Source organism: Knufia obscura, assembly GCF_036327395.1.
Source record: "Knufia obscura strain CCFEE 5817 isolate CBS 148926 chromosome Unknown scaffold_2, whole genome shotgun sequence".
NCBI lineage: Eukaryota > Fungi > Ascomycota > Eurotiomycetes > Chaetothyriales > Trichomeriaceae > Knufia > Knufia obscura.
The window spans coordinates 1,374,353-1,401,601 of NW_027042688.1; the positions used below are offsets into that span (position 1 = coordinate 1,374,353).

Sequence of the window (27,249 nt, forward strand, 5' to 3'; positions counted from 1 at the left end):
AGCGTGAATAACACTGGATCTCACCAGGAGCGCACATCGTGACCACTTGGAAGGTGTCAGCCTCTTCTCAGCAGGACTTGAGCCATTCCGTTCTGTTCCTTGGGATATCTCGAAGAGCCGTGGGTTGCCTAGTAGCGAAAGCAAGCATCCGCTGCTAAAGCTCATGTTGTGTTCATGCTGAGACTTGCATGCCGGTCCGGAATGCGTGTTCATTATTTTCTTCTGAGTAATGCCCTTTCGTGGTCGAAAATATGCCTGCCCATGCCTACAATGGCGTGTGCTGGTCACTGTCTGTAATTGTCACTAGCTGTATGTACGCAAGTGTTCCTCGAGCTCCTCTTCATTAAGTCCGACGCGCTGGGCGTAAAGACTTTCAGCCAGTGGTAGCCAGCTGTGCTACACACAAAACGATACCCAGTTAGGGAAGCAGCCGTAATCGAAGGGGGGTGGTCGAGGAGAGGATCGATTTCTGAGAAGACTAGGTCTTCGTCGGCAGTCTCAGGCCCAACATATTGCTGTACAACAACACTTCGCAATCAGCTGCGCAGTTGAGCTCTGCTGCTATTCAGCACTGCTATTAGCGAAGTGCAGATGAGCGTCTGTGTGCGTTGAGCGTCGTGGTTGTGAGACAGGCTGGAGCTGCGCGTGCAATTGACGGAATTTGTGGAGCGTGATCTTGCTGTATGCACCGGTAGGGGTCGTATGTATATGTAAAGTTCAGAATGTCGAATAGGTTACTTCGTCTACAGTGCTAAGTAGCGCAATGGTGGCTAGTTAAGTGTTGTATACATAGCATAACATTAGACTGTGCTATTTCGTTCAAAAGGCCGGTTCATATGAGCTCGTGCTCGACGCCTAATGTGGTGAACCGTGGCTGCCATTGGTACGCATCTACCGTGCAGTTCAGAAATGTTTTCAGATTGACAAAGAAGGTGTCCGGATTTCGTAGTCTCGTGGATTCCGAAACCTCTCGGAGCGCGAAGTCCACGACGATGCTGCGACATGCTGCAAATTGGTCTTGGTGAGGATGTTGAATAATGCAAGTCAGTACTAGTTTACCTTTTACCCGGCACCCTTCAATTGCCAAACACTCCACCAACACTCGACTTCAGCCGGTCGACCATCTGCAGTCTCCCAGTCGTCATAGCCTACCTCTTTTCCTTCTTCAATGACATCCATGAATGCTTCGAGTCTCTGCTTGAGATCTTGTCGTTCTTTCGCATAAGCGTCTCGGCGTGGCAGCTCGATGATGAACCGAGAGTTAGGGGCAGATTTTAACCATCTTCGAACAGTGTCCACGAGCAATCGAGGATGTTCGGGGCTGTAGATAGGATCAGCTGCAAGAATTAATGGATATGCTTGGTCGACATTGTTCGGCACATCAGATATGTCAGTCCAATCCAGTATTCTGCTGTGTACCCTGGGGTTACCATCAGGTAGCAAGTGCTCGTTGAGCTCGATATTCTTCTGTAGGTTTGGCACGATCTCAGGCAGGTCTGTCAGCATCACTTCTGAGATATTACTCTGCCAAACTGAGGCAGCTGCCAGTCCAACAAGCCCTGTACCTGATCCAAGCTCGAGGATGCGCGGACTACCAGAAGGAAGATGTTTCGAGAGAGCTGCCAATCTCCGAGAAAGCAATAACGACGAAGTCCATGTTTTCAGTCCGAGACTGTCCTCAGTAAGCGATGGCTCGTGCAAATTAAGTGATAGAACATCATTGATCCTGAAGGATCTGGTCATGGGAGGTGCAGCGCTTCGGCCTGCCCGTTCGCTCAAACACCGGCTGGCAACCTCCCAAACTCGCTCTTGCTCATCTTCCGCGAGCCACTTCAGGGAGGAGGAGATGATGCTCGTTAGGTAGCGCGGCACGCCTGAGGACTCAACTTGACTCGTCCTGGATGTGTCCCTGTCGCGCTGTGATAGGTCATCATCGAAAGTGCTTGTTGGTTTGTGCAAGAGATCTAAGGCATCAAGCAAGGCTTGGGCGGGTGGCCTTGTGTAGAGCTGGGGAAGGTCGTGTACTACATCGCCAAGATGCTTCTGGTTAGACAGCTAGTCTAATGAACGACGAACAGGGCGAGATAGACGGTGCTATCTTAGGGCTGATCCTGGAGCCTTGGTCCAGACTTACCATATAGCATTTCGACCGGGACCTCATCTTCCTCCTCCTCCTTGCCTGCGGGTGCCATGGTATTTGAAGGATCGTCCAACCGGCAGGTATCAGTCATCTGCCTGGGCATCAGTAAGCCTCCTGAGCATGCAGGGGAAGAGGCAGCATGCTCTGACCGGGGGTGGCTTGCTGATGATACCGCTCCTATGATGTTACTGCGATCTAAAAAGACGTTGGCTACCGAAGCTGAACGTTCGATCAAAGCGACTCGCAAGGCTAACCTGCAGTGGCTGGCTATAGCTCCACAGCGAGGAGAAAACACGGCACGAATCGGGACAACTCTTAGCAGGCACGCTAACCATGTTCCAGACCGTACACCATTCCGTATCCTCGTTATTCTGCTGAATGCTTTTCTGGTATGATTCTCGTTACTACTCGCTTGAGATACTAGATTGATACGCTGTTATCCAAGTGATCCCATGTCGACGCCGTGACAAGCAGAGAAAACTGCGCCTGTTGGTCATTGAGTTCTATGTTCTCAAAGTATTCTTGCAGAAGATGCCAGGTGAGGACGCGATGAGTGGAAGTTCCACTAGGTAGATCTGCCCACAACCAGATCTCATCCCCATTGGCTATCCATCTCCCCTGCAATTTCGCTTGCAGCACCGCATTCAGACCAAAAATCGATAGCAACAAGCGCCCACACTACTACTGTACTTAGGCAGTCTCAACCGAACAAGCCATTAGCCAAATGCAGCCTACTCCAATGGACACAGGAGTGATAGATCTCGTCCTACACAGAGATGTCTCCAGAGTCGCGCAAAACTGGGGTGATGTTGTCAAGCTGAGCGTGGTTTGCTTCCCTACAGGTCATGGTCGTAATATTTAAAACTTGGTGCTAAAAAGCGGGTCCGTTATGTGTGTCTTTCTAAGCCACAATACTTGCTCGGCGCCTGAAGAGAGCTTCGTTTAGCAGTGGACTCTAGGCGGCAGTACCTAATCTTAGGCGCGGCCTGGGCACCCTACCCGTAAAGATAATACAGAAGATGACGGTCTTTCTGAGGCCCACTTTTTACCACCAAGTTTTGAATGTTACGACCATGACCTGTACAATGAGGTCGCCGCCCTCACATCCCTCTGCAACCTATAATCATATCGTGCATGTTAGGTAGAGACTCATACCTCTGGTATGATCTGGTGGTTGCACCGAGATTGAGATTACGGGCGCTGCCGCCACGCTGCACGAGTCCAAACTTTTGGCTTCTGCAAATGAAGTCGTCAGAAACCGAAAAGGAGAGCGCACCCCAGTCTTAGCGTCCAGCGACTCTCTAAGCCAAGAGCCACTATGCCTATCCCATCGTAGCCCACGTCACGTTCCTTCCGTTTCACAGCATGGAACACGCCTTGCTTCGGACAGTCGTCCAGTGCTTGCGGTCGTTCCATCATCAGTGGCTAACGCTGTTAGACGTAGGACAGTAACAGTTATGCAACAAAATCCACAAAGATGAAATGATCAGTCACCTATGGACGTATTCAGAAGGTCACCGTTGTGCTGCTCTGGGCTACCTAGTCAAGCGATCGACTTTCTGAGATGGCTGCGCTTTTGCCATGCTGGTGTCGGATCAAGGACGCCATGTGTGCGGCCGCTGGCGTAAACACAAGCGGATCTCGAAATCACACATGGCTCATGGCTGATCCAGCGACGCGCTCTAAATCCATCCACCTGGCGCTAACAGGTCTAAATCGATAGAAAACCATTTCCCCTTCTGCAGGGGCTCCAGGTCTCGGTTTCTTCGACGTGCCACTTCAGCCATATCTGGATCGATATGGTTAAGACTTTCAGGCAAAAGGATCTGCTCCCCCAGATCCTGCCGTAAAGGATCAGTTCTAGCCTGCGGTGCTGACAGCCAAGGTGTGTGCAGCTTCTCCTGATCCGGCGCATGGCCTACGAAGTCACGTCAGGTGGTAGTAAGCCAATCTCCCGCTCCTAGTGGTGTGTTATACAAAAGTCTGGTAGGTCCTCATGGCTCTGGTGTGTCTTTTTGTGTCAACCTTCACAGTCAACGTTCACAAGTCATTCGATTGATTTCTCAATCGTCCTTTCCTTAAGCAGCAATCCAAGGTCATCGACCTCAGTCATTCGTTAGCACAACACTAATAACAACAATAATGCCTTCCCTTTTCAGATCCGCCGCCGCTCTGGCGATGGCTGGCGCTGCCTTTGCCAACCCACTGAAGCGAGGAGAAGACGCCTGTTTGGCAGCTGTCACCGGCAAGGCCGCTCTTGGTGATGACGGTCTCCGAAAGGAGCACTGCTCAAGCTTCATCAAGACGATCGTCACTCCTTCCGCTGTCACAGTGACCACCACCATCACAGATGCTCCTAAGCCAACTGAGTGGGAGAACTACAAGCGAGATGTCACCGTCTGCCCCAACGAGGTCCCGAACTACGCCTCCGCTTGCGACGAGGCCGGCTACAAGAGCGCTTGCGGTGCTTGGGGAGTGCACGGTGAGACCACCATCACCATCCCAGCAACCACTACCACCAAGACCGTCTACATCGGAGGTGGTGGAAATGGCGGCCACGGTGGCAACACCGGTGTCTGCACATCGACTGCAGTGATCTCAGTCACCAAGTCTGGCTGCTCCGGTGGTGTTACCACATCTACCGTCACCGAGACTGGCAAGGGTTCCACTGTCACCAGCACTGTCACCGCCGGCAAAGAGACTGTCACAGTCGGCAAGGAGACAGTCACAGTCGGCAAAGAGACTGTCACAGTCACAAAGATTGGAGGTGACGGGTGCACCGCACCTCTCCCAACAACCACCTCCCACGCAGTGTCAACACCCACTGGTACACCAGAGAAGTGCTTGGACGACAAAAAGGCCGCCGAATTCACCGAGGCCTTCAAGACCCTCCTTGAATTCACCAGCTACAACGGCACCCAAGGCCCACCAGGCCGAGGCTACCGATTCGATGTCTCCGCCCAGTACCTCGCAGAGGACTTCGTGGACTACTCTGACTCCATAAACTGGATGGCCGGTTTCCCTGTAAGTATTTTCCACCCCTAACCATGACTGCAACTAACATGACCTAGCTCGGCGGTGTCACCTTCGGTTCCCGACAAGCCTTCGACTACGGCCAGGGTATCCTCCAGCCTGAGCTCAAGGTCCAGACCCTCCTCGTCTCGCACAGCTGCAACACCATCACCTGGAGATGGCAAGCAACTACCCCAACTCAGTCCTCCGTCATGGGTATCAACCATATGATCCTCACCGAAGACCTCAGCCAGATCCAGACCAACTACGCTGAGTTCGACAACGCCGCTTGGCTGTACAGCTTCGGTCTTCCTTGCAAGACACCCACTGCCAACACCACGGCCCCTGCCGCAAGGATGCTTAACTAAGCGGTTCAACGAAGAGAAGAATGGTGGTTTGGTCGAGGAGTAAGAGAAGGGTAGGACATAGGGGTAATATAGCCTGCGGGGCTCTAAACAACCAATGTCGTGGGGAGTGTAGGACAGTACGGGGCGCGAAAAGGTAATACAAAACAAGGCAGACATGTACAGATTCAATGTATATGTATTCCAAGAATTTTCTTCTATCCACTCGTATTCGAGGTCTTTTGACGAATAATGAGAATCAGATTACGAGTTCTCCTTCTGATTTTGCGGTCTCCCACCAATTCACCGTTGATGCGATGCTCATCCATAACATCTGTGACCACATGCTTTCTATCTTCATTCGACTCACCCTGCCGACGGAGTAATACATGTCTCGCCTAGGTCCTCGACATATGAAGATGGGATGTCGTTGACATAGACTCACAAGGCCTCCCATCTGCCCCTTCCTCATGCGAATTGCGCAATAAGGTATCCACACTCATGCGGCATGATTCATGCACCGAGACTCAGAGATTCAGATCAAAGAGAATTGAAAGCGTCAATCCATATTCATAAGCCCTAGGTCCACGACGCAGTCTCTGACCTTTGCGTGAAGTCTCATTCACTCATGCATGTCCTGACCCGACCACCAGCGCCTGAAGGATATCTAATGTATTTCTACCCTCAGAGCTCAGTCCTCGAGACGAGGTCGTAGCTGTCGGACGGTTGTTCTCCTGTGGTCAAGTTTCATCGCTGAGTCTGCGATATAGGCAGGAGTTCTGCAGCTCTTTCGCAAGACTCTTTCTCGTGCGTAGGATTGGGTGGAGGTCATGATTCCATCTCTCTCTCCCATGAGACTGAGAGCCTATGGCATAGCGCAGAGAAGTGGAAACACATTCCTATCACATACGCTTCTCGCAAGTCTCTCACATCCCTTCTTCTTTGACCCGCAGATCGCGATGCTCATCTTGTTGCCGCTGCCCAATCCATTCACATCCAAGCCAAACACCGTCCGAATCCCAATCGCTTTTCTCCCCTTCTCGTGATCCCTAGACGCCATCGCAATTTGCATCCCATAATTGATCGTTCATTCAAGCCATACCCAGAGGATCCATTTCGGGAATCCAGATCATTTCCAGAGCCATTCTTGGTCCATCTACACCGTAATCTTCGTCTTCCGTTCCGACGGATCATATTTCAGCAACTTCTCAATCAGATCCACGTGGGTCATGATCATTCGTCTGCAGCAGTACCGCTTACACCCGACCTTGTCAAGGGCTTCGCCGTCAGGGACTTTGTTCATGAGGAGATCGATGTAGGGTTCCCAGAGGTCGGCTACGACCTGGTTGGGGCGTTAGTGGTGAGTGAGTATGGAGGGTGGAAGGGTGAGGTGATTTACCTTGCCGCAGGAGAAACAGCGGATTGGGATGATCATTTTGTGTGGGTTTGGTAGATTTTGGTATTGAGAGATTGGTCGAGGAGGAGGACGCAGCAAGTACTGAGATTGAACAGGTTTTAGTCGTAGGCTGGTATTTGCGACTGGCTCAATAATAATGGTTGTCTGAGATCGAGAGGCACTCAGTGTCGCGAAATGTTCTTGCAGCCTTGCGGTGGGATTTGTCCAGTCTCGAGGCTGAGCACGGCTCGGGACTCGGATGCGTAGCTGCCAAGCCCGTAGACGGGTCTTGGTCACGTGAATGCGTCGGCTTTTAACATGGCCTTCACCAATGGACACCACCTGAGGATTTTTTTCTCGTGTAGAATGCTTCTGTGGGCCTCGCCGTAAGTGTGATAGTGCCATCGCCGTGAGTAGATTAGCCCTTTCTCTTAACTTCTCGGACGACTTTAACAGAACTAAACGATCTTCGGAGTAGAAGTTGATTTGTTACTCGGCGAGACTATTCCTATCACGGCACTATTTAGCGCTTAGAATGTCCTTCTAAGCGTTAGAAGGTCAATCGCCGCATCTGGCGATTACTCATTAAGACTAGCTACCTACGGCGAGCTATTCCACTCACGGTAGAAGCATTCTAGACAGAAAAAATCCTTAGATGGTGTCCAATAGATGGCTTTTGGTACAAATACATATGCGATGCATTCTTCTTCTGGGTCTTTCGCCGTGAGTAGCTAGCCTTACAGAATACCGATTGGTAGCAGAGAAAATGCAATCTCCGAAAGCCGAAAAGCCGGGCGCCTTTCTACTCACGGCGATGACCTTACTTTTTTTATTAGAAGCAACAGTCTGGCTTCTAAAGCTAGAGTGCTGCTTCTTCGGATCGCCGCATTGGGATAGAACGAGTCAGTTTTTCCGAGCCTTTTACTTACGCTCGTATACTGTCATTACTATGTCTTTTATCTTAAATGTCGCCGTATACGGCGAGCTAGTCTACTCACGGGAGAAGAAGAATGCATCCTGATGTTGGCAAAAGCCATCCAATGTCTCATTGCAGCGCGTCCTGAAAGCTTACGGAGTAGATATATCATGACCACCGCATGAAAATTTAGGCGAACCGTAAGACGAGCGATGAAGCATGGCTTGACAGCACATTTGATTGTTCTCAAAATCTCGACTTCTCGAGGCGTCAAGGATGTTCCAGTGAATGAGGCCAGTTGACCTTGTTCCCCAAATTTCACAGTACGGAACATCTTACTTTTGGACAAGCTCGAAACCTCGGGTACCGAAGATTGGCAGTATTGCTCCATTTCTTCTCAGCTTCAGGCAGCTCTCAAAGAGGTTAGGGACAGTGACGGGGCAATATGACCGCAGACACGGAATTCCGGTCAGGAGTACTTGTCACAGAGTCGTTAGGCGTCCAACGAGGAATTACCCCATCAATGTCTGGACTTGCGAACACGTGTCAGTAAGCTCAGACCTTGAGGGGATATGCCCAACGTTCTCTCAACCCAAGAGGTAAAGCAACCCATCACTAGATTGGAGGCTCAACGTCCCTTCTTCACGATTCATCACAATGAAGCGCATCCGTACCGCTAAGTCAGAGAGCCATAACTGAAAGAGGTATAGCGACTCAGACAAGGGTGATATTCCAGAATCCCGTGCCCGCTCCTGCTTTTCCATTCTCACAACATTCTATATGCAAGCTTTGCAAGAAGAACCTGCGCCATGCCTCGGTTCAGTCCGCCGAGTGGATGTGACGGTGCTCGTATTCCCAAATCCTGTCTGCCATGTGCGAAACTTAAAGCCAGGTGTGAGACTGAGGCCGGAGTAGAGACATGCAAGAGGTATGTGACTGGACTACCTTTTCCCTTCTGTAGTGATGAGTCTCATATCACAATAGATGTCAGCGTCTGAACAGGGCATGTATCAGCCAAAGACCTGGTGCTCATCGCCGCAGGAAAGCAAGTCCATTCAACGTTGCAAAGCGTGAAGAGAAACTCAACGGTACGGATGCTACTCGTGCAGCTTGCCGACAAACATCGATCGAAACAGACACTGCTCCATCTGGTCTTTCCGCTGCTGCCTTCATTGATCACACCCTCAGTTGCGACACCGAAGGAGAGACGATACTGCAAGATTTTCGCAAAGACATGGAGCCACTCTTTCCATTTGTACTTACCTCGCCAAGCATGACGTTTGTAGCTCTCAAAGAACAAAAGCCGTTGCTTGTCCTCGCTATCCTAATGGTGGACTGTCGAAACGACAGGATTCGACAAACAACAATCGCAAAGAAAATACGAGAGATCATCAGTAGTGACCTACTTATCAAAGGGGAACACAACCTTGATCTACTCCAGTGTCTCCTCATCTATGTGAATTGGTCGGTGCATTCTCCCATTCTGACGAGAAGTGATTGACTGTCTACACAGGTATCACTTCCATCTTGACCTCAGTTCACAGGTGTGCAACTTTGTGCATCTAATCATGGCAGTGATGACGGAGCTCGCTCTCAACAAAAGAATCTCGCCGACCGGCTTCATGCCAGGCTTCGGTCGTGCTGGATACTTCGGCAAGGCCGGTAGTGTTCCAAACAGAGCCGCTCCTAATCCATCTGCCACGAGGACTCTGGAAGAGCGGAGGACGTTCCTCGGCTGTTTCTTTCTTACCTCAGTGTGAGTGCTGGCACTACGTCATCCATACCACCCCGTTCCGTTGCTAAGAATCATCTTTCAGAACGTCCATGTGCATCAGAGATATAGAGCCACTACGATATTCAAGATATGCGGATGAGTGTTGTCGCATTTTGAGTGAAGCAGCCGAGTACCAAACGGACACTGCCGTTGTTCATCTGACTCGCCTCCATGGCCTGGCAGATTGGATCGCTCGCGCGTTTCCCCAGAACGACCATCATATGACACCTGACTTCACCTCATCTCCCACCTTCGCTTGTGTAAAGACATTGGAAGCGGACTTGCTGCGAATGGAAAGCTCTATCCCGGAAGGAACTCCTCATAATGGTAGGCAGGATTGGGCTATGGGACCTCTAAAGCTAACATGTTTAGCCCTTCTCTCACTACATCTCTACATCGTTAAGATCTTCTTATATGAGAAAGCGATTGATGAAGCCGACGAGCCACCACCATACGCGATGTACCGCTTTGCACGACTGCACATGCTTCATGCCTGCCTGGACTCAGCAAGGTTATGCTTCGACGCTTTTCACTCAATTCCACTCGCGACACTGTTCGTCCTTCCCTATACCACATGGACTTCTCTAGGTCATGCAATTGTGGTTCTCTCCAAATTGTCCTTGTTTCGGACGAAAGATTGGGATCATGCATATATGAGAAGTGTGCTAGACTTCTCTGAATGTATGGACAGACTGACACAAACACTTGATAGCGCAAGAGCATTGGCTGAGAGTACAAGGGAGAGAGACGCCCGGAACTCAGAGTCCCAGAATGTGTCACAGTTGTTCTCAATGCTACTAGGCACGCTACAAAGAGTCAAAGCTGTTCACGAAGCTATGTACACGGCTCAAATGAAGGCGTCGGGTGAGAGTACGGAGTTGCTTTTTGAAAGCTCTGGTGGGACTCTCACAGACGACGAGATGCTTATGCCTTCTGCAACCTTTTTCTCCGACTTCTTCACCGACGATTACTGGCAGCACTTCATGTAGCTCGTGGCCATCTTCCAGTAATGAGTCACTACTCGTTGCGTGTCGACAAAGGCTGATCGACAGACGTCCAACTGCGGACAGCCAATCGAAATCGTGGACTAATCCAGGACGTCATGTGTCCGGTCTGTCAGCGAGACAACCACACTCAAGACGACCTACTCCTAATATGCTCCGACCATTACACAAAAGCTTTCACCAAGCTCGATCTAAAACAATCCCACCTCAAAAGTGCTAGTGATTGCCGAGGAAAGGTTGTTTCTAGCGGTCCTGTGCAAGGGCTTCGATTGTCAATACGGAAGCGTGTTGGATGCGGTCGAGTTACTTACCTCCTTCTACAACTGACCTGGGACGAGTTCTGTTTCGCAGGCAGAATGCGACCATGTGGTCTGTACGGATAATGCTTGCTGTCTGGTTGGCCTGGCTCGTCGTGGTTGCCTTTGAATCAACCATTGGGTCGTTGACGCTGCCGCACTGGACTCGATCGAGAACAGGTCATATTCTTATGGCCGTATCATACAATATTCGGAACAACTGGAAAGCCTGCATTGACTGCTCGGCCGTAGCGGAGGAATATGCAGCCGCACGACCCGCTAGATCTTGCCAGAAGACATAGGTCGCCTTATTTCAAGGGTGGACCGAATCAGGTAGCCTCTTTCGCGTATCTCACGACTGCCTTCTAGATTTGCTGCCACTATGGAGTGGCAAGTCGACAACATCTCGAGCACAAACGGTTTGCCCGCTGACAGATCAGGCCGGGAAGGGACAATGACTATACAATGTTCGCCCGTCTCCGATCTAGTCAAGTATGTCATGAAGCCGAGTCCGCAGGCAGTATCGAAAACGTCACGGCGCCACAACTATAACACCACAACCAGCTCCTCAGGTTGATCAATTCACACACCAATGAGTACAACAAAACGACATCTACCAAACCTCCAATGCAGTGGCTCATAACAGGTTGCTCCTCAGGCTTCGGCCTCTCCCTCGCCCGCGCAGTCCTGCGCCATCCAAACCAACACGTCATCGCCACCTCACGCAATCCCTCCTCATCGCCTGAAGCCGTAGCCGAGATCACATCCCACTCAAACGGCACCTGGGCTACTCTCGACGTCTCCTCGCCAAACCTCGAGTCTCAGCTTTCCACTATCCTCGACCAATATGGACCCATCGACGTCCTCATCAACAACGCCGGTTTCGGCGTCGGCGGCGTCCTAGAAGATATGCCGCTTGACCTCATGCGCTCACAATACGAGACCAATTTCTTTGGGCCCATGCGACTTATGAAAGCCGTTATTCCGGGCATGCGCCAGGCGGGCCGTGGCACGATCGTCAACATCAGCAGTAGTGTATTCTGGGATCCGCACGCTAGTGTAAGTATGTATGCGTCGAGTAAATGGGCGCTTGAAGGTGTATCTGAGGCTCTGGCGGAGGAAGTCGCGAGTTTTGGGATTCGTGTGTTGATTGCGCAGCCCGGCGCGATGAGGACTTCGTTCGTGGATCCCGAAAAGGTCTCGAAGGGTTTGAGGCCGTTGCCGGATGCGTATAAGGGGACGATGGCGGATTATGTTCTGCAGGCCATTGTGGGGAGTCATGGGGTGCAGAGTATTGATCCGGAGGCGGCCGCGGGTGTTGTTGTTGAGGAGGTATTGAGGCCTAGTGTTATGAAAGATGGTGAAGGGAAGGAGGTTGGAAGGGTGTTGAGGTTGCAGTTGGGGAAGGATTGCGTGGGTTCAATGCATGCTAAGATGGGAAAGCTAGCACTAGAGGGCGGTGTTGTGGAGGAGAAAGCTTTGAGTTGTAATTATGAAACGTAGCGTTGCTCGACGTCTGAGGCGCGTACTTTTCTAGATATCACACGAAGCCCTTTTACTTCGCGCATGTGCATGCAATGGGGCATTCTGCTGTTGAGCTTCTTTATCATAAGTATCCTTACTTACACCACCATGTACGTCTTCCCACATAATTCACTTTCCGCGCCTCGATCTTCTGGGAATTCGGCGCGTCTTTCTGCCTGGTTCTGTTGGTGTCATTTTCATGGCAAGTACGAAAGATGTCGTTCACTGAATGGGAGTCAAGGGGTCAATGGCTACTTCGCCTTTTCAAATGCGATGGCGCTGACGGCCTTCATCATGGCCTGAGGAGATCGTGGTACCCTCGATGAAAGGCGGGGCGGACCGACGAAGGGTCAGGTGGTTCTCCTGTCCGGACGTTCTGATATTGAGCACACTTCGCGGTCATGAGCTGGTGATCAGACTGCCTGTGCCGAGAACTAGGAAACGATGGGATGGGGAGCTCATTCCAGCAATCTCATATCCATACTCCAGCCTCAAGATGCCATCTTTACAATCATGTTTTGTCTTCAGGTTCATAACCCACGATTTCGCACACCAGGAGGGCGCCAGTGCTATTATGTCATTTAGTAGAATTCACATTTGGGTTGGTCCGTTTGACGATGCGAATGATGCGGTGAGTGGTGCTGAGGTGAGCGACTGCTTCTCGCTTGTTGCATATCTGGAGGCCCAGCGTTGCGCTCGTGAAGGCAGCCTTCCAGTAGGCGGCCATATCACAATGAACTTTCAACATTGTGTTCATGTAGTTCAAGGCTGTCTTTTTGGCGAACACGAGGAGAACTTTTGCTAGGTTAGCGTGTTCTTGGGACCTTTGAGCTATTCTCAAAAGACCCTAGCGTGGAATCGTGCGTTGGTGGTTCGGCCAAAAGGGCAGGAGATACAGCACCTTCTACTTCACCTGGCTCGTATTATCGCCTTAGGGAAGTTGGTCCTTTCTGCAAGGCAGAACTGTCGATGCGTGGGGTTTACTAACACGAGAATCGGGGTATGTGCTTTACAAAGGTATGATCAGTCAGGCTGACGAAGTATAAATCTTGATGAACACCGCTCCAATCTATTGTGCCATGTGCTACTCATCATGGTATGCATGCGCAATCACGACAGGCTATACAACGACGATCTAGCTGTCGAAGCGGACTCTAGTCACTGACAAGTAGAAGCTTTAAACAAAACGGAGAGCGAGAAGACAAGTGACTGCATGAGCGTGCATTCCTTGAACCTTATCCTGGACCACGGGAGGAAGTGCTCCACGACATGGAGAAGGTAAGACCCCACTTCGAGCAATATTATCTTGATGGATACACGTTTGAGGAAATCGCGATGCTCATCAGTGCGAATCATGGTCATACTGCTTCGTAAGTGCGCCCATATCGGTACTGGCAAGTACGATTCTAATCGTGTCCAGAGTCTCCGCATACAAGAAATTACCACGCCGGTGGAATCTTCCAGGCAAGAACTTCAGCGCTGCTGAGAAGGAAGCTCAGTTAGCCACAGCGTCTGAACCACCCAGTGAACATCATGCAACACATGCTCAAGGTCGAAAGTGTCCTCAAAACAGGCTGAAGCGATGGCAAAGAGATCGTGAACGCCACCAACGAGTCTATGGTCTTCACCAAGCATCTGGGTCAACCGGTACACGGGCTCATGCGCCTGCTATTCAAGCAAATAGTGCTGACAGAATCCCGCTTACCAAAGCGCAACCGCAGCGTTCACCCTGCAGTGTTGGGGAGTGTCCAGAAAGAGTCATCAAGCTACCTGATGCTTCGCAGTGCTTGACTCAAGCTGTTCATTACATACAAGAGTATTGCCTCTTTTGTGCTTGGGGAGGTGAAGTTCCAACAGTAGACGAGCAATGGTCCTCACCCAGAATTTCCAGCCTGACGCTTGAAGAACCCGGCAAACTGCTTCCTTGGCGCTCTTACTCACAGTACTACCAGGCGTTCGAGATGTTGGACGTTGGCAACTCTTCACAAGCACTTCAGCTAATGGTGGCAGCTGGTCAGCAAACCGAGCAAGCATTGCTCAAGCCTACTCTGCGTCTGTTAAGCGACCTCCTTTGGATCTGCTTCATCGATTGCTCCTACGTCGCCAGGGGCTATCTAGAACGGACTCTGCGCTACTTCGTCGAGAAGGCCAAAGGGACTGCATGTCTCGGACCGGCGCACCCCTTGAGCCGAATCCTGGAGGCAGTTGCCTCTATCGATCTAACGTCGACCGACACAAAAGCGGCGATTGCTCGACAGCTCGTAGAAAGGGCCGAGACTCTCGACCACAAGGATTTTGATGGAGTATACGAAGCAAGAGAGTTGTTCATGAAGCTGTTGATAGGGACTGACAACCTGGACGAAGCAATACAGCAGTGCCAGAAACTTCTCGATGTGTCAATCCGTATGGCTGGTAGCCACTGTGACTACACGTATCGTGTGCGTCGTTGGCAGGGCAGGATTCTGGCCAAGCAAGGGCTCACCTCGGCGGCAGAGGATGCCTTCCGATCGCTACTGCAAGATAGCGTTGTCAACGCGGATTCGTATGTTGACAGTGCAGCCCGAAAGGAATGGATCGCATGGGAAGACTTATCGCGGATCTGCTTCTCGAGAAGGGATGTCGATATGGCCCAGCAGTATACGAAGCTCGCTTTCGAATTCAGCGTGGAAAGATATGGCGAGTGCAGCGGAAACACTCTCCGCATTCTGGCTGATTTGATCAAGCTCTACAACAACAAGGACGATATTTTGACCCTGGAGAACACGTTCCCCAAGGCATTCAATGCATTGAGCAGGTCTTCTAGTGGGTGATGTTTCCACAATGATTGGTGAAGAGAAGATCAGCACCTTTGTCGACAAAAGTTACAGGCTAGGAACGACAGGGTCCACCCCGGTGCATATCTAATTGCATTTCGACTTTTCATTCACATGTCATTCACAGGTACTACCAGTCGTCCTACAAATATGCAGTAACAACATAGCGTCCCCCTTGTCGCAGTCTCAAAGTCGCAAAAGCGAGGCAACATCGAACCATCACTCAAGTGAAGAACCACTCGCATCAGTGCCCAGTCTTGACTCTCGAGCTCACGCCAGCCTATTACACCAAGATGTCACTCACTGCGGGCATCCATGTCCTTACAACATCCACACCACACAACGCTGCTATACTCAAAAGCATCGTATACATTCACGCTTCTTGTATACTGAACGACCACACAATGGCAACCTTCATCCCACCACTCTCCTACGAACGAATGCTTCAACGCTGGGAGAGTTTCCTTGCAGAGACGACCACCAACAGTCGAGTAATCATTATCTCGCTCTCACCAGTGTCCGAGCGACACGGATCCGGAACAGAACTCATGCCACCATTCGACGCGGCTGAGTGGCCCGTGCTCGCCGAGGAACCCAAATTGGAAGTCTCGGGCGTCATCTCCCTGTCGCTTCCCGCCTCGGAGACCGGACCTTTCAGGGCCAATGTGCAGAATTTGTTCGTCTCGCGCTTCCATCGGCGTCGGGGCACCGCGTCTGCACTTATGTTAGAGTTGGAAGAGCAAGCTCGCAAAAATGATAGGTGGAATCTAATACTCGACACTACCGTCGGTACAGGGGCGGAACAGCTCTACCCGAAGCTGGGCTGGGAGCGTCTGGGTGTCGTCAGAGAGTATGGGATCAGTCCCAAGGATGGGCGGTTGCTGGACGAGGTGTTCTTTTGGAAGGACATTAGGCAACCAGCGCACCCTTAGCGTCTGCGCTTTTGGGCATTCGGCGCCCTTGATTCATGCCTAAGGTTTGTGATGTCGGTCCTCTCAGAAAGATACACGATGCCAGTATGATGGCATGGCCCAGGATGCCTCAGATTACGACGACTGGCTCATTGTTGAAGGCTGGAGGATTACAGAATCCACAAAACTAGGCCTATGTTTGTGGTTCAGGTAATTGGCGGGTCCATTCCATATTCCATGAGTGGCAACCGTCCAGCGTTTGATACATAACAGATCACAGATGATATCAATGTCAGATCATGCTGATATCATATCAGCTGTTCGGACTACTAACCTGCAATTGACACCAGTCGCGCGCTTCCTGTTCGTCTCTCGTAAGATCTGAAAGCGACTCAGACAATTCGTAAACTAAGGCACGTCCGGACCGCAGCAACCACCATGCTTCCATCGGCCTCTCTAGCAGCACCGCCCAATGCATCATGATTAGAATGGCGAGGTTCTGATGCTGTTGTAAGAGATCTATGAAGTCATCATCAAGCAATGTCAGCCACCCGATGATCGCCATGTCCACGCCATTGATGAATCGAGTCGAGCACTCCTGCAACTCTCGCAAAGCAGCTTGATTAGCCTTGTGAAAGTTCAGAAAGTGCTTCGAATACTGCATATCGTTAATTCTTCGTAACCGATCTAGCGCTTGTAGAAACTTTTCGTCGCGTCTTGAGAACTGCCGCATGTCCTTCTTGGCAAACGTAGCGCCTAATGGCCGTGCGGTTAGTTGCTCTCCGAACATGCGCAGCAGCCTTCGCGGACCTTTGTAAAGCACTAGCAGGGCGAATATGCTCTGCTCGACGGTCTGAGGTTCGCCTCGCATGGGAGCGATGTGTGGCATCGCCATGGTAAGGACGAAGTACCCCATGGATGTAACGTAGATCGCACGACAACTGTGCTCTGTGACTTGGGGCCAAGCTTGCATGAAATGCGCAAGCGAAGCGTTATGGTACTCGACTGCTGCTGTGACGTACTGTTCTCTGGTGACTGGGTGGTCTGCAAGACTGGCCATGTGCAGGCTGGTCACTGCGAAGGTGGAATTAAGCAGGTATTTGAGCCTTAGCGCTTCCTTCGGCATTACCTCTTGCCAAAGTTCACGCTCATCTTGCTCGTATTCCTGACCTTGTTGATGGCAGAATGTTAGGTATGTTTTCGTGGACCATTGATGCATAAGTTCGAGTTCGAACAGGTGGCGATCTTCTTGTAGCGAATCGTTTATATCAATTGAGATTGGGGACTGATTCGACAACTGTGCATCCGAATCTACTGTGACTGAAGGCCTTCGTTCTGTTGTGACTGAAGGTCTGCGTTCTGTCGTGGCTGATGGCCTCCGTACCAGCTCAGCTGTTGAGGAGTATTGACACACTAGATCCCTGGCGACGCAACTATAGCACGGAGGTCCATGCTCGTCACACTTGATGCGGCGGCTCTTGCACTGGTTGCATCCTCCCCGTGATTTCTTGTGTGCTCGACGAACACTTGAGAGAGTCCGCGAATCGCCTACTGTAGCCATTGGCGTGCTCCTCGGGCTAGAACATAGGCCATGGATGTACACGACGAAGCACTCATGTCGATCATAACAACACGTGGAGATCGTCCATTGCTCTGAATCTTGGGTAGATATACATGCAGAGTCAAACTTTTGCGTTCAGCTCATGAGTCTAGATGCAGTGTGTGAGGAGAAGCTACAAAGCATGGAGACCCCGCAAGCTTGGCTTTAGAGTAAGCAAACGGTCTTCCACCGCCACCATAGATGCAGTTGCCAAGGTCGGGGCCGGCAGTGTTCTGCCAGTGGTCGATCCGAAAAAGGTCGGATCCCATCTTCCGCCCGGACGACCAAAGTGGCCGCTTTTATGTCAGAAGGAATCACCGTAGCTCTAGGCGCCGAGGGCGCCTCTGAGCCGGACAGCACGCCTAAATTATCGTTGGGGTCTGCACTTTAGGCTCTTAACGCCCAACGAGGTACGGACGCTTCATGGACAACTCCAAGCATAATCGCCGCCAGTTTGGTTGTCCGGGCGGAGCCATCCTCAACTTCGCAACGACACTTCAAGGCCGACACGACCTTTCAGTTTGTCCTGGACAAGAGTGTGGGAGCGGGCTAACAGCACTCGCATTTCGGGCTCGTGCATTGGGAGGCTTCGCCATCCCACGAGCCGTGTACCACTTGTTGCTTTAGCAATGTTGAGCAGCATACAAACGATACACCGGAATTTATGGAAACACTGCAGGCCAGAGCGTATATGTAACTCAACTGTTTATGACACTTCTGTTGTACCGAATCTAAATCATTGTTCAACTTCAGTTCCGGCTCGTTCTTGGTTCGTATTGTCTTCTACTGTGCCTTCTCTGTAGTTATACATCTGAAATAGAGTTACTGTCTTGTTCGTTTTGCGTGAACTTCAGGTTCTTCCCGTGGTAGAGCCAAGGAGTGCACGACAAGCACCGTATTCCAACTGGAGTAAGAACCACTTGAACACGGCATGGAGAGTAACCACAAGGCTGGGAGGCACGGGGCCTAAATTTTGGATGAATAGTTGAATGGTTGACAGAGAGGTGCTGAATCAATGAGCCCCGATGAACTTCAAGAGCTCCCGCACAAACCCTTTCGGGTTCTCTTCGGCAACGTAGTGCATCGCTTCTTCAATCTCAGCGCTCTCGAACTGCTCGTAGAACTCCGCAGCCTCATCTGGGGTAGCACTGGCTATGAAACTCTTGTCCCCACACAGCGTCAAGCAGGGTACCTTGCATTTCCCACTCTTCTCTCTCATAGCCACATTGTCCTCGGCGTCCCTCTCAAACAATCGATAGACGTTGATACTTGCACGTATACCACCTGGTTGTGCATATTGCTGTGCATAGTAATCCATATCGCCAGGTGTTATAGCTGCAGCATTGTAACAGATTTTATCGTAGAAGTGCTTCAGGTAAGCTCTTTCGTTGCCTTTGATCAGTATCTCGGGGAGATCAAGCACTTTGTGGAAGTTGAAATGAAATAGCTGGAGGCTATCTTTCGTATCATGATAGGACGTCGACCCGGGCAGCCTACATTCGCCCCAGATGATGCTTGCTGTATCATTTGGAAAGCTGGCCGCGTAGGCATGCGCTATCATACCCCCAATATCATGGCCAACAACATGCACCTTGTCTTTGATGCCGATGTGGTCTCGTAGGAGGCTGCGGAGGTCTGCGGCCATTGTGACCTTCCGATAGCCTTCGAGGTTCATCGGCTTCGACGAGTCACCTGAGCCACGATAATCAGGAGTGATCACCCGGTACCCTTCATCGGCCAGTGATCGAATCACTTTTCGGAACTGGTACGAAGTCTGCGGCCAGCCATGTATAAGGAGTATCGTGCCTTTTGAGCCGCTAGAGGATGGTTTTGTGTCGATATACTTGATTCGAACCAGTTCGGGCTCTTCGGATATGATCGCAGCGCGATGTATTCCAATGGAGGTGAAGAACTCTGTTTGTGCCATATTGCTGTTGCTTGTATATCCTCCTGTAGACGTACGACAGGTGCTTCGTATGCCATGCCGTCTGAACATATATATACAACGTATTGTAGCTTCACATCCCGTATGAAACGGTCGCTGCTGATTAATAGAGATAACGATTGACGTCACTTCAGCGTCATGGCTCCTTAACAATGCTTCGGCGACGCATAGGGCAATCGCACCAGGTAGGTAGCGACAGGGTTCGTCGAGGCGGTAGTACTTCCGCTAGAGGCCGTACTGAGCATGACTAGGCATCCCAAGGCGGGCACGGCCTCCAGCGGAAGTACTACCGCCTCGATGAACCCTGTCGCTACCTGGTGATCGTGCTAGACGTGCAACCACAAGTGTTTCTCACAAGCAGCTCTCTTGCCCCCGTACCACAAGCTATGTCTTTTTGTGATGTCTTGTTCCCGATGCCTGCTGCTATCACGTGACTCTGTGAGCAAGACAGATTGCTAGCAGACCAATCTATGCAGGATGTTGCTCGACGCATCGTTTGCGCCTCAGTCTTAGCTTCGATATGAACAGGACGTTGCTTGCATCGAAAGATGGCATGCGAGGATCCGATTGCTGTCAGGTGGACATCACTGTGGCTGTTCAACGACTTCGAGTACCACATCCAGAGGTGATCCAGGTTCCAGCCTCTGTTGGCGAAGCGAGACCGATATGGTGTAAGATTTCGAGTCTGTGTCGACCTTGATAGTATCAGACAGTTCGCGAATGGAGGGAGCGTGCAGCTCTAAGTCGAACCAGGGCATTGAGTCTTCGCGACGGCTGCCGCGGAACAAGAGGTCCTCAATGCGACATTGATCCTGCGACACGCACAGAACTGCTTTTGGTGGATATTCCCTGGCATCGCACAGGACAACCAATTCGGGTGTATCGGGTATGGCGGCAGTGAACCTCATTGCAAGCACCATTTGATATCGAGACCACTTGTATGGTTGCGGCTTTAACAGCATTCGGTCCGAAGGGTCCCATAGTGTTTCTGGGATGGCATCCTGTAAGCTGAAGATGTCGGTTTCAGGTACGTGAATGGCCCTTGTTCTGAACGACTTTGACAGCAGGTTTTTGCTTTCGTCCCAGTCAATGATAACATAAATATCCGTAGCGTAAAACAGCCGGCGCCGACCAATTTCTGAGCCTTGAAAAAAGACCATAGAGAACTCTGGATCCTTACGAAACAACTTAGGCCCGACTTTGCGTAGACATATGCCTGACGAGGTCGTTAGGTCTCCGAAATGGCCCAAAAAGAGCACTAGCGTCCATGGAGGCGTCCTTGGATTTCCGTTGATTCTACAGAGCCTAAGAGGAGTCTGGCCTGAGAGCCGCAAACCTCTATTCGTTACCGAGAAATCCAGAAAGCTATTGGGATACCGTTCGAAGTTCTCCTGGTTTCTGAAAGCACGAGCTGAGTCGGCGAACAGACCATGTTTCGGCTCACATGCGAAGATGGTCAAGTCGCTCTCGCGTCGTACAACTTCCTCCTGGAGACGGCGGAAAGCTCGGTCACCTTCGCCGTATATGAGGGGCATATTGACGCCGAGGATGCCCAGAAGACAGTAGGCCATGTCTTCTACACGTGTCGTCTCACGTGCGGCAGCCCAAGACATTCTGGCCGCAACGGACATGGTCATTAGAGCACTCCGGCTGCCAAGTACTCTGGAAGGTATGTTTGTACATTTGTTGATTGCTTCCGAGAGACTTTCCCGCGAGCCCACATGCGTCCCAGAAGCGTTATAAAAGTTGAGTCGTCGGGGAGCTATGAGCTCTTGCAAAGTCCAACCTCTTGACCACCAGCGACAAGCAGGTAAAGCTCTTTTGACCTCGTCTTCTATCGACGGTACCAGGTCCGACAACATGACGATGCATTTGTATGCTTTTCTGTACCATTGAAACATAGAGTTGATTGCTTCCGTCAGCTCGGCGCTGCTGGACTTGTCGATGCAACAAGTGTCGACCCACACATAGTCTAGCTGGTGATCCTGCGCAATGCGGCAGGTTTGGGCAACTTTGTACCAGCCTTGCCTTACGGATCGGTCCGGTGAAGACATGTCGTGGTACGTGACTTCATCATCGCCCCAAGTATGCGAGAGGATGGCGTACTCTGGAATTGCTTTCAAGGAGAAATCTTCGAGATCGTAGGTCTTCGCATTGATGAGTCGCATCACCACTATCGAAGTCCGAGATTATTGGAGGTGTGGTGTACGGAACGTCCTTTCGAATAGTCTCATGATGAAAGGACTCATCAGCTACATAACATGCTAACGTTGAGCATCATTGCTCCCATCAGGGACAATGGGAAGGCTTTGCGTGATGTTGCATAGACGACCAGCTCCCCCAGGCTACAGAAGCACCCGACGCCCCAACGGAATGACCGCAATGCCCGCCGGATGACCGCCAAACCTGCTAAAATTTGTGCTTAGGGCGGTCACTTCGTTTGGGCGTCGGGTGAGAAGGTACATCCATGCTTTTGACTTGTCTAGAAATGGCAGCCAAGAGCGCAAGTGCGTGTTCTCGAATACACTTTTGTCAGCCGTGGCACAAAAAGAGTGGAAGTTGGAGGCAGTCGAGCCGGCAGGAACGAAACTGCCAAGACTTGCGCTTTCCCACCTCTTGTCTCACCGTACCAACCTAACCCTCTGTCCCATACGCTCTGCACGCGATGGCATCACGTACAGCTCGTAGCTTCGGTGGCCTTTCATCACACTCACATTGGTGCATCCATCGATCACAATGCCTTGAGCTATCGACTCTAGCAAGGCTCACAGCGCCCTCCCCAAAAACCACGGCATGGACGATACAAAAGCACTTACCGTACCCCAATTCTGCTTCCTCCCTTACCCAACGTGATGCTTCACTACGAATCAATATACGCAAGTGACCGGTACTGCGAAGAAAGAGAGGTTCTCTAATAGCCAAGGTGCCTACAGAATAGAAATATACTGTTGCTCCGACGTTGATACTCTGTCAGCCAAGGGCAGCAATTGTATGGAATGATGAGTGCAGTAAGGCATTCACATGAGCCTTCCCCGTGGCACAGCTCTGTGCTCTGAACCTTCCCGTTCAGTGGGGTCATCCACAGACAATCTCTCGTGATTCGCCTACCGTCAGACTGTGCTGCCATCATCTTCTTTCTGTCACATATCTGAGTGCCCTGCCTGCGATGAACTTTGTGCCTCTCCTTACCTTCCAGGCCCTGCTGACCAGCGGAAGTCGTGCGAGGCCCTCCTTGTGCGATGAGACCACAGTCCCGCTCCATCTCTTCAGCTTCAGTGGAGGCGCCCGGATCCTGGAGCAGAGAAGACGCTGCGCCAATGCTTGGAATGCTTGGTATTATCCACTGAGAGATAAGGACCACAATGGTAAAGCGAACCATATCGCTGCCTTGACTCTTATCCCACCAAACCTTGTCCTTCTGTTTGACTATCTAGAAGGTCGCGACGTCCATGGGAACGCCGAGACTATCATCTTGCTTGATACATCTAGCCACGTGCAGGCCACGACCCTACGGCAGCATTCGCATACTACATGTGGCCTAGCGAGCGATAATGTGCCTGTCTGCTATCTCTTGGCGATTTCGCCTGGCCAGCTCCTTCGCGAGGTCTACGCATGCCGAAAGGGTAGGCTCAAGAATATAGCAGTATGATAAGTCCTAGATCCCTGGCTTGATCGCGGTCCGTGTTGCAGTATTTTCTTCAATCACTTTCGCTCAGCCTCACGGCATTTCGTCGTGTTCGAATTCAACGTCGCGAAAACACTATTAGAATGAGCGAGATCGCCCAAATCACGGAATGGCCTGACTACAGCGCGAATCCTCAAGGAGGCAATCCCATCACTCAAGATCTGACCTCTCCATACGACAAAGGTGACCTATGCTGGTTAGCAGTATGCACGATACTTTGCTGGCAGATCACTCCTGCCATTGGCTTCCTATACGCTGGTATGCACAGACGGAAGGCGGCATTGACCATGGTCTTCCAATCACTCTTCTGCGCTTGCGCCTGCGGCATCCAGTTCTGGATATACGGGTATTCCCTCTATCAATCTCGAGCTACCAACCCGTTCCTCGGCAATCTGTCGCTCGCTGGTCTTCACAACGTCCTAGCATCACCATCGCTTGCCAATACTGATATTCCGGACATTCTCTACGCATGCTTCGGCTTCACTTTCGTCACTGCCACTGCAATGATCTTAGCAGGCGCTATGCTGGAAAGAGGTCGTCTTTGGCCTAGCATGTTGTTCTTGCTTTGCTGGACAACGTTTGTGTACTACGTTTTGGCGTACTTCGAGTGGAACCCAAACGGCTGGCTGTATAAGCTCGGAGTCCTTGACTTTGCAGGTAAGATGGACGCCATAGTGCTTTGAATGTCTACACTGCTAACACACAGCGCAGGGTCTGGCCCTGTTCATATTGCGAGCGGTTTCTCGGCACTTGCGTGGTCGATGATGCTTGGTCCTCGGGTTTCCGATAGCACAACTACGTCGCGGAAGAAGGCCATCCACTTTAAGCCACACAACCCGTTCTTGGTCGGTCTTGGAACTATATTGATCTGGTTCGGGTGGTTCGCCTTTAATGGCGCCTCGACGGCAAACTTGAGCTTGAGGTCAATCTATGTCATTGTCAACACAAGTAAGTGGTTATTGCTTCATTGCAGTGCACAGTCTGACATTTTGCAGATCTCGCAGCTTGCGGCGGCGGAATCGGCTGGACTCTCCTGGAATACTTTCATACGGGGAAATTCTCGATTATCGGTTTCTGCTCGGGTATCATTTCAGGTCTCGTCGGGATCACGCCAGCAGCAGGCTTTGTGCCTGTTTACGTGGCTGCACTCGTTGGCGTCCTGACCTCCATCTGCTGCTTCTACACCAATAAGTACAAGTACCTCCTTTCGATTGACGAAGGCCTAGATATCTTTGCCATTCATGGTGTAGGTGGGTATGTCGGCGATATACTCACTGGCTTCTTCGCAGCAAGTTGGGTACCTGCCCTTGATGGTGTAAGTGGTGACACATATGCGGGTGGGTGGTGGGAAGGGAACTACAAGCAGATGGGCTATCAGCTTGCTGCAGCCACTACTTGTGCCGCCTGGGCCTTCACGGTTTCTTGTATCCTGCTGTTCATTATCAACAAGATCCCTGGATGTCATTTGAGAGAGTCCGAAGAAGACGAGGTTCGAGGCCTTGATTACAAGTACCTCCACGATGCGGACTATGAGTGGTTTGGAGGGATGACTACACCGCATGAAGGAGTTCCACAGGTTTCTACACCCGAGAGCGGAAGTCAAAGGAGTGCGGAGTTACAAGGTGTAATCCCATCGAAGCAAGAGTGATGTCGGACTTGTCGAACAGGATGGAAGTAGATCCGAGGTTTGGCGGAGTTTCGCTCAATGGAACGTCATGCCATGTGTTGATATCGTGCGAACGATACAAGTACGTTTGTGCATGTAACTGCTTTAATTAAGAACATTTGTTGCAAGTCCTATGATTATGGAGCACTTTTTATTGCCCAACAACCATTCTGATGACTTGTGTGAACAGATAAGCAGTGGAACAAGGCAGGGGCCGACTCGAAGTCGGTCACCGCCACGCCATTCCTTTTACAGATTGAACTTGCGGCCAATCAGGATGCTCTCTGAAACTGCCCGAAATTGTCTATTGGTACAATCTGAACTAGTATTCCTCTCTATCCTCAAGACTCGTTTGCCGTTTGGCCGTTAGGCCAAGGAAAACCATCCCTGCCGCCAGCAGCTAGATCATTGACTTTGCTGCATATCGAAGACACAGGGACCGTGTCCGTCCTGCCTAATGTTCGTTGAGCTGCTATAACCCCTTGTGTCACGCCAACCACCGCGTACAACAGCTCATGTACGTGGTCGTGCTTACGGCACGGCCTCATTACCAAGGGTATGCTCGCCAATCAACATGCCACAATTCCCGGCATCTAGGGTCTGGGAAGCTTCAATGGAGCTGACATGCACTCCAAGATGCGACGGCAGTCACAAACGCACTGCCTATAAGGTAAGCACAGCCCATATATCGACTTGAGACTCTGTTCAATTACGTTGAATCACAAAATGTCACCACCGATCATTCTTAAAACACCAGCTATCCCGGTTGGTTCAACCGTCCTAGTCACAGGCGTCAACGGCCTGATAGCAAGCCACATAGCTGACCAGCTTCTTCTCGCCGGCTACAACGTGCGCGGCACAGTCCGCAATCTGGAAAGATGTGCCTGGATGACCTCGTTCTTCGCGAATCGGTATGCCTCCGCCATTGTCAAATTCGAGCTCGTTCAGGTTCCTGATATGTCAATGCCCGGCTGCTTTGACAACGCCGTCCACGGCTGTGCAGGCGTCATCCACACCACCTCGTCTGTCGAGATGCAAGCCACAAGCCCCGAACCCACAATCTCAAACAACACAAAGACAGTGATGACCTGTCTCGAAAGCGCAGCCAAAGAACCCTCAATGAAACGTTTTGTCCTCACATCATCAGCTTGGGCTGTTTCCTCGCCGCAACCGGACATAAGCTTCACAGTCAGCCCTCGGGACTGGAACGAGCAAGCCATCGAAGATGCATATGCAACTGGTACACCAGCCAGCAACGGCATGAGTATCTTCATGGCCGGCAAGACTCTCGCGGAGAAAGAATGCTGGAAGTTCATACAGGAAAGACGACCGAGCTTCGTGTTCAACGCTGTTCTTCCGGATACGACTTTCGGCTCTGTTCTCAATCCAGAACATCAGGGTATCCCATCTACTGCTGGATTGGTCCGCATGCTCTTCGAGGGCCAGGGCCTCGATATGCTAAGGTGGATTCAACCACAGTACTTCATTGATACAATCGACTGTGCGCGTTTGCATGTTGCGGCACTGATCCATCCGGGTGTGAAGAGTGAAAGGCTGCTTGGGCACGCAGAGCCGTGGAATTGGAATGATTTACTGGACATATTTCGGAAGCGGTTCCCTGGTAGGACGTTCCCCGAGGACATGCAGCTAGGAAGGGATATCAGCACGGTTGAGAATGAAGGAAGTGTGAAATTGCTGAGGGAGGTGTATGGGCAAGAGAGGTGGACTAGTCTGGAAGAGAGCGTGAGCGCTAATGTTGCGAGTTTCTTGGATAGAGACACCAGCTGAGGTGGCTATTCTTGGTCAGAAGGCATGATTGTACTAGTCATAGTGAAACGGACAACCAAACGTTGATGTTTACCGGATAGCATGTGTAGATCGTGTCAGAGCGTAGGAGTATCTTCCCATCCGTCGAGCATTGATCTTCGTGTGCCTTGGCAACCAGCCCGTGAAGTAGATCATTGGAGTGGGTGAGGCCTACCGTGCAGGATTGTCAGAAACAGAGTTGCATGGGGAAAGAACCGGGAGACAACTGAGCAGCGCACTGCAGTCAAGCTATGCACCCATTGTGTATGCCTTAGGCAACTACACTCGGCTAAGTTTCAGTCATCGCCCCCGAGCTGAACTGCGCTTCTTTCCGGGTCCCCATCGATTTAGCAGCTTCCTTACCTCGCAGCAACATGCTTTTCGACAAACACTCGAAAGACTCTCACGAGCCTCGAC

The 27,249-nt window shown here is 51.1% G+C and overlaps 12 protein-coding genes across 12 annotated transcripts; 7 read left to right on the forward strand and 5 right to left on the reverse strand.

The window, feature by feature from the left end:
* Nucleotides 1–1,062: 1,062 nt before the first annotated feature.
* rrg1 (Protein-lysine N-methyltransferase rrg1) lies at nt 1,063–2,192 on the reverse strand (the record flags this gene model as incomplete). The annotated part of the gene is made up of 2 exons (XM_064870792.1): nt 1,063–1,964; nt 2,135–2,192. The coding sequence occupies 2 exons, from the start codon at nt 2,190–2,192 to the stop codon at nt 1,063–1,065; spliced, it is 960 nt and encodes a 319-aa protein (XP_064733245.1).
* Nucleotides 2,193–4,282: 2,090 nt separating this feature from the next.
* PMZ80_002360 (uncharacterized protein) lies at nt 4,283–5,520 on the forward strand (the record flags this gene model as incomplete). Its single annotated transcript, XM_064870793.1, has 2 exons — nt 4,283–5,164; nt 5,212–5,520. 2 exons carry the CDS (start codon nt 4,283–4,285, stop codon nt 5,518–5,520), a joined length of 1,191 nt encoding a protein of 396 aa, XP_064733246.1.
* Nucleotides 5,521–6,652: 1,132 nt separating this feature from the next.
* On the reverse strand, nt 6,653–6,931 carry RPB10 (DNA-directed RNA polymerase II subunit L; the record flags this gene model as incomplete). The annotated part of the gene is made up of 2 exons (XM_064870794.1): nt 6,653–6,838; nt 6,896–6,931. 2 exons carry the CDS (start codon nt 6,929–6,931, stop codon nt 6,653–6,655), a joined length of 222 nt encoding a protein of 73 aa, XP_064733247.1.
* Nucleotides 6,932–9,803: 2,872 nt separating this feature from the next.
* On the forward strand, nt 9,804–10,571 carry PMZ80_002362 (uncharacterized protein; the record flags this gene model as incomplete). Its single annotated transcript, XM_064870795.1, has 2 exons — nt 9,804–9,909; nt 9,955–10,571. The coding sequence occupies 2 exons, from the start codon at nt 9,804–9,806 to the stop codon at nt 10,569–10,571; spliced, it is 723 nt and encodes a 240-aa protein (XP_064733248.1).
* A 693-nt stretch (nt 10,572–11,264) lies between these two features.
* Nucleotides 11,265–12,385, forward strand: PMZ80_002363 (uncharacterized protein; the record flags this gene model as incomplete). Its single annotated transcript, XM_064870796.1, has 2 exons — nt 11,265–11,402; nt 11,447–12,385. The coding sequence occupies 2 exons, from the start codon at nt 11,265–11,267 to the stop codon at nt 12,383–12,385; spliced, it is 1,077 nt and encodes a 358-aa protein (XP_064733249.1).
* Nucleotides 12,386–13,675: 1,290 nt separating this feature from the next.
* Nucleotides 13,676–15,216, forward strand: PMZ80_002364 (uncharacterized protein; the record flags this gene model as incomplete). The annotated part of the gene is made up of 2 exons (XM_064870797.1): nt 13,676–13,776; nt 13,827–15,216. 2 exons carry the CDS (start codon nt 13,676–13,678, stop codon nt 15,214–15,216), a joined length of 1,491 nt encoding a protein of 496 aa, XP_064733250.1.
* A 407-nt stretch (nt 15,217–15,623) lies between these two features.
* Nucleotides 15,624–16,151, forward strand: PMZ80_002365 (uncharacterized protein; the record flags this gene model as incomplete). The annotated part of the gene is made up of 1 exon (XM_064870798.1): nt 15,624–16,151. The coding sequence occupies one exon, from the start codon at nt 15,624–15,626 to the stop codon at nt 16,149–16,151; it is 528 nt and encodes a 175-aa protein (XP_064733251.1).
* A 292-nt stretch (nt 16,152–16,443) lies between these two features.
* PMZ80_002366 (uncharacterized protein) lies at nt 16,444–17,349 on the reverse strand (the record flags this gene model as incomplete). The annotated part of the gene is made up of 1 exon (XM_064870799.1): nt 16,444–17,349. The coding sequence occupies one exon, from the start codon at nt 17,347–17,349 to the stop codon at nt 16,444–16,446; it is 906 nt and encodes a 301-aa protein (XP_064733252.1).
* A 1,393-nt stretch (nt 17,350–18,742) lies between these two features.
* PMZ80_002367 (uncharacterized protein) lies at nt 18,743–19,657 on the reverse strand (the record flags this gene model as incomplete). Its single annotated transcript, XM_064870800.1, has 1 exon — nt 18,743–19,657. The coding sequence occupies one exon, from the start codon at nt 19,655–19,657 to the stop codon at nt 18,743–18,745; it is 915 nt and encodes a 304-aa protein (XP_064733253.1).
* A 602-nt stretch (nt 19,658–20,259) lies between these two features.
* On the reverse strand, nt 20,260–21,843 carry PMZ80_002368 (uncharacterized protein; the record flags this gene model as incomplete). The annotated part of the gene is made up of 1 exon (XM_064870801.1): nt 20,260–21,843. The coding sequence occupies one exon, from the start codon at nt 21,841–21,843 to the stop codon at nt 20,260–20,262; it is 1,584 nt and encodes a 527-aa protein (XP_064733254.1).
* A 1,600-nt stretch (nt 21,844–23,443) lies between these two features.
* On the forward strand, nt 23,444–25,008 carry PMZ80_002369 (uncharacterized protein; the record flags this gene model as incomplete). Its single annotated transcript, XM_064870802.1, has 3 exons — nt 23,444–24,017; nt 24,072–24,308; nt 24,356–25,008. The coding sequence occupies 3 exons, from the start codon at nt 23,444–23,446 to the stop codon at nt 25,006–25,008; spliced, it is 1,464 nt and encodes a 487-aa protein (XP_064733255.1).
* Nucleotides 25,009–25,752: 744 nt separating this feature from the next.
* Nucleotides 25,753–26,814, forward strand: PMZ80_002370 (uncharacterized protein; the record flags this gene model as incomplete). Its single annotated transcript, XM_064870803.1, has 1 exon — nt 25,753–26,814. The coding sequence occupies one exon, from the start codon at nt 25,753–25,755 to the stop codon at nt 26,812–26,814; it is 1,062 nt and encodes a 353-aa protein (XP_064733256.1).
* Nucleotides 26,815–27,249: the final 435 nt, after the last annotated feature.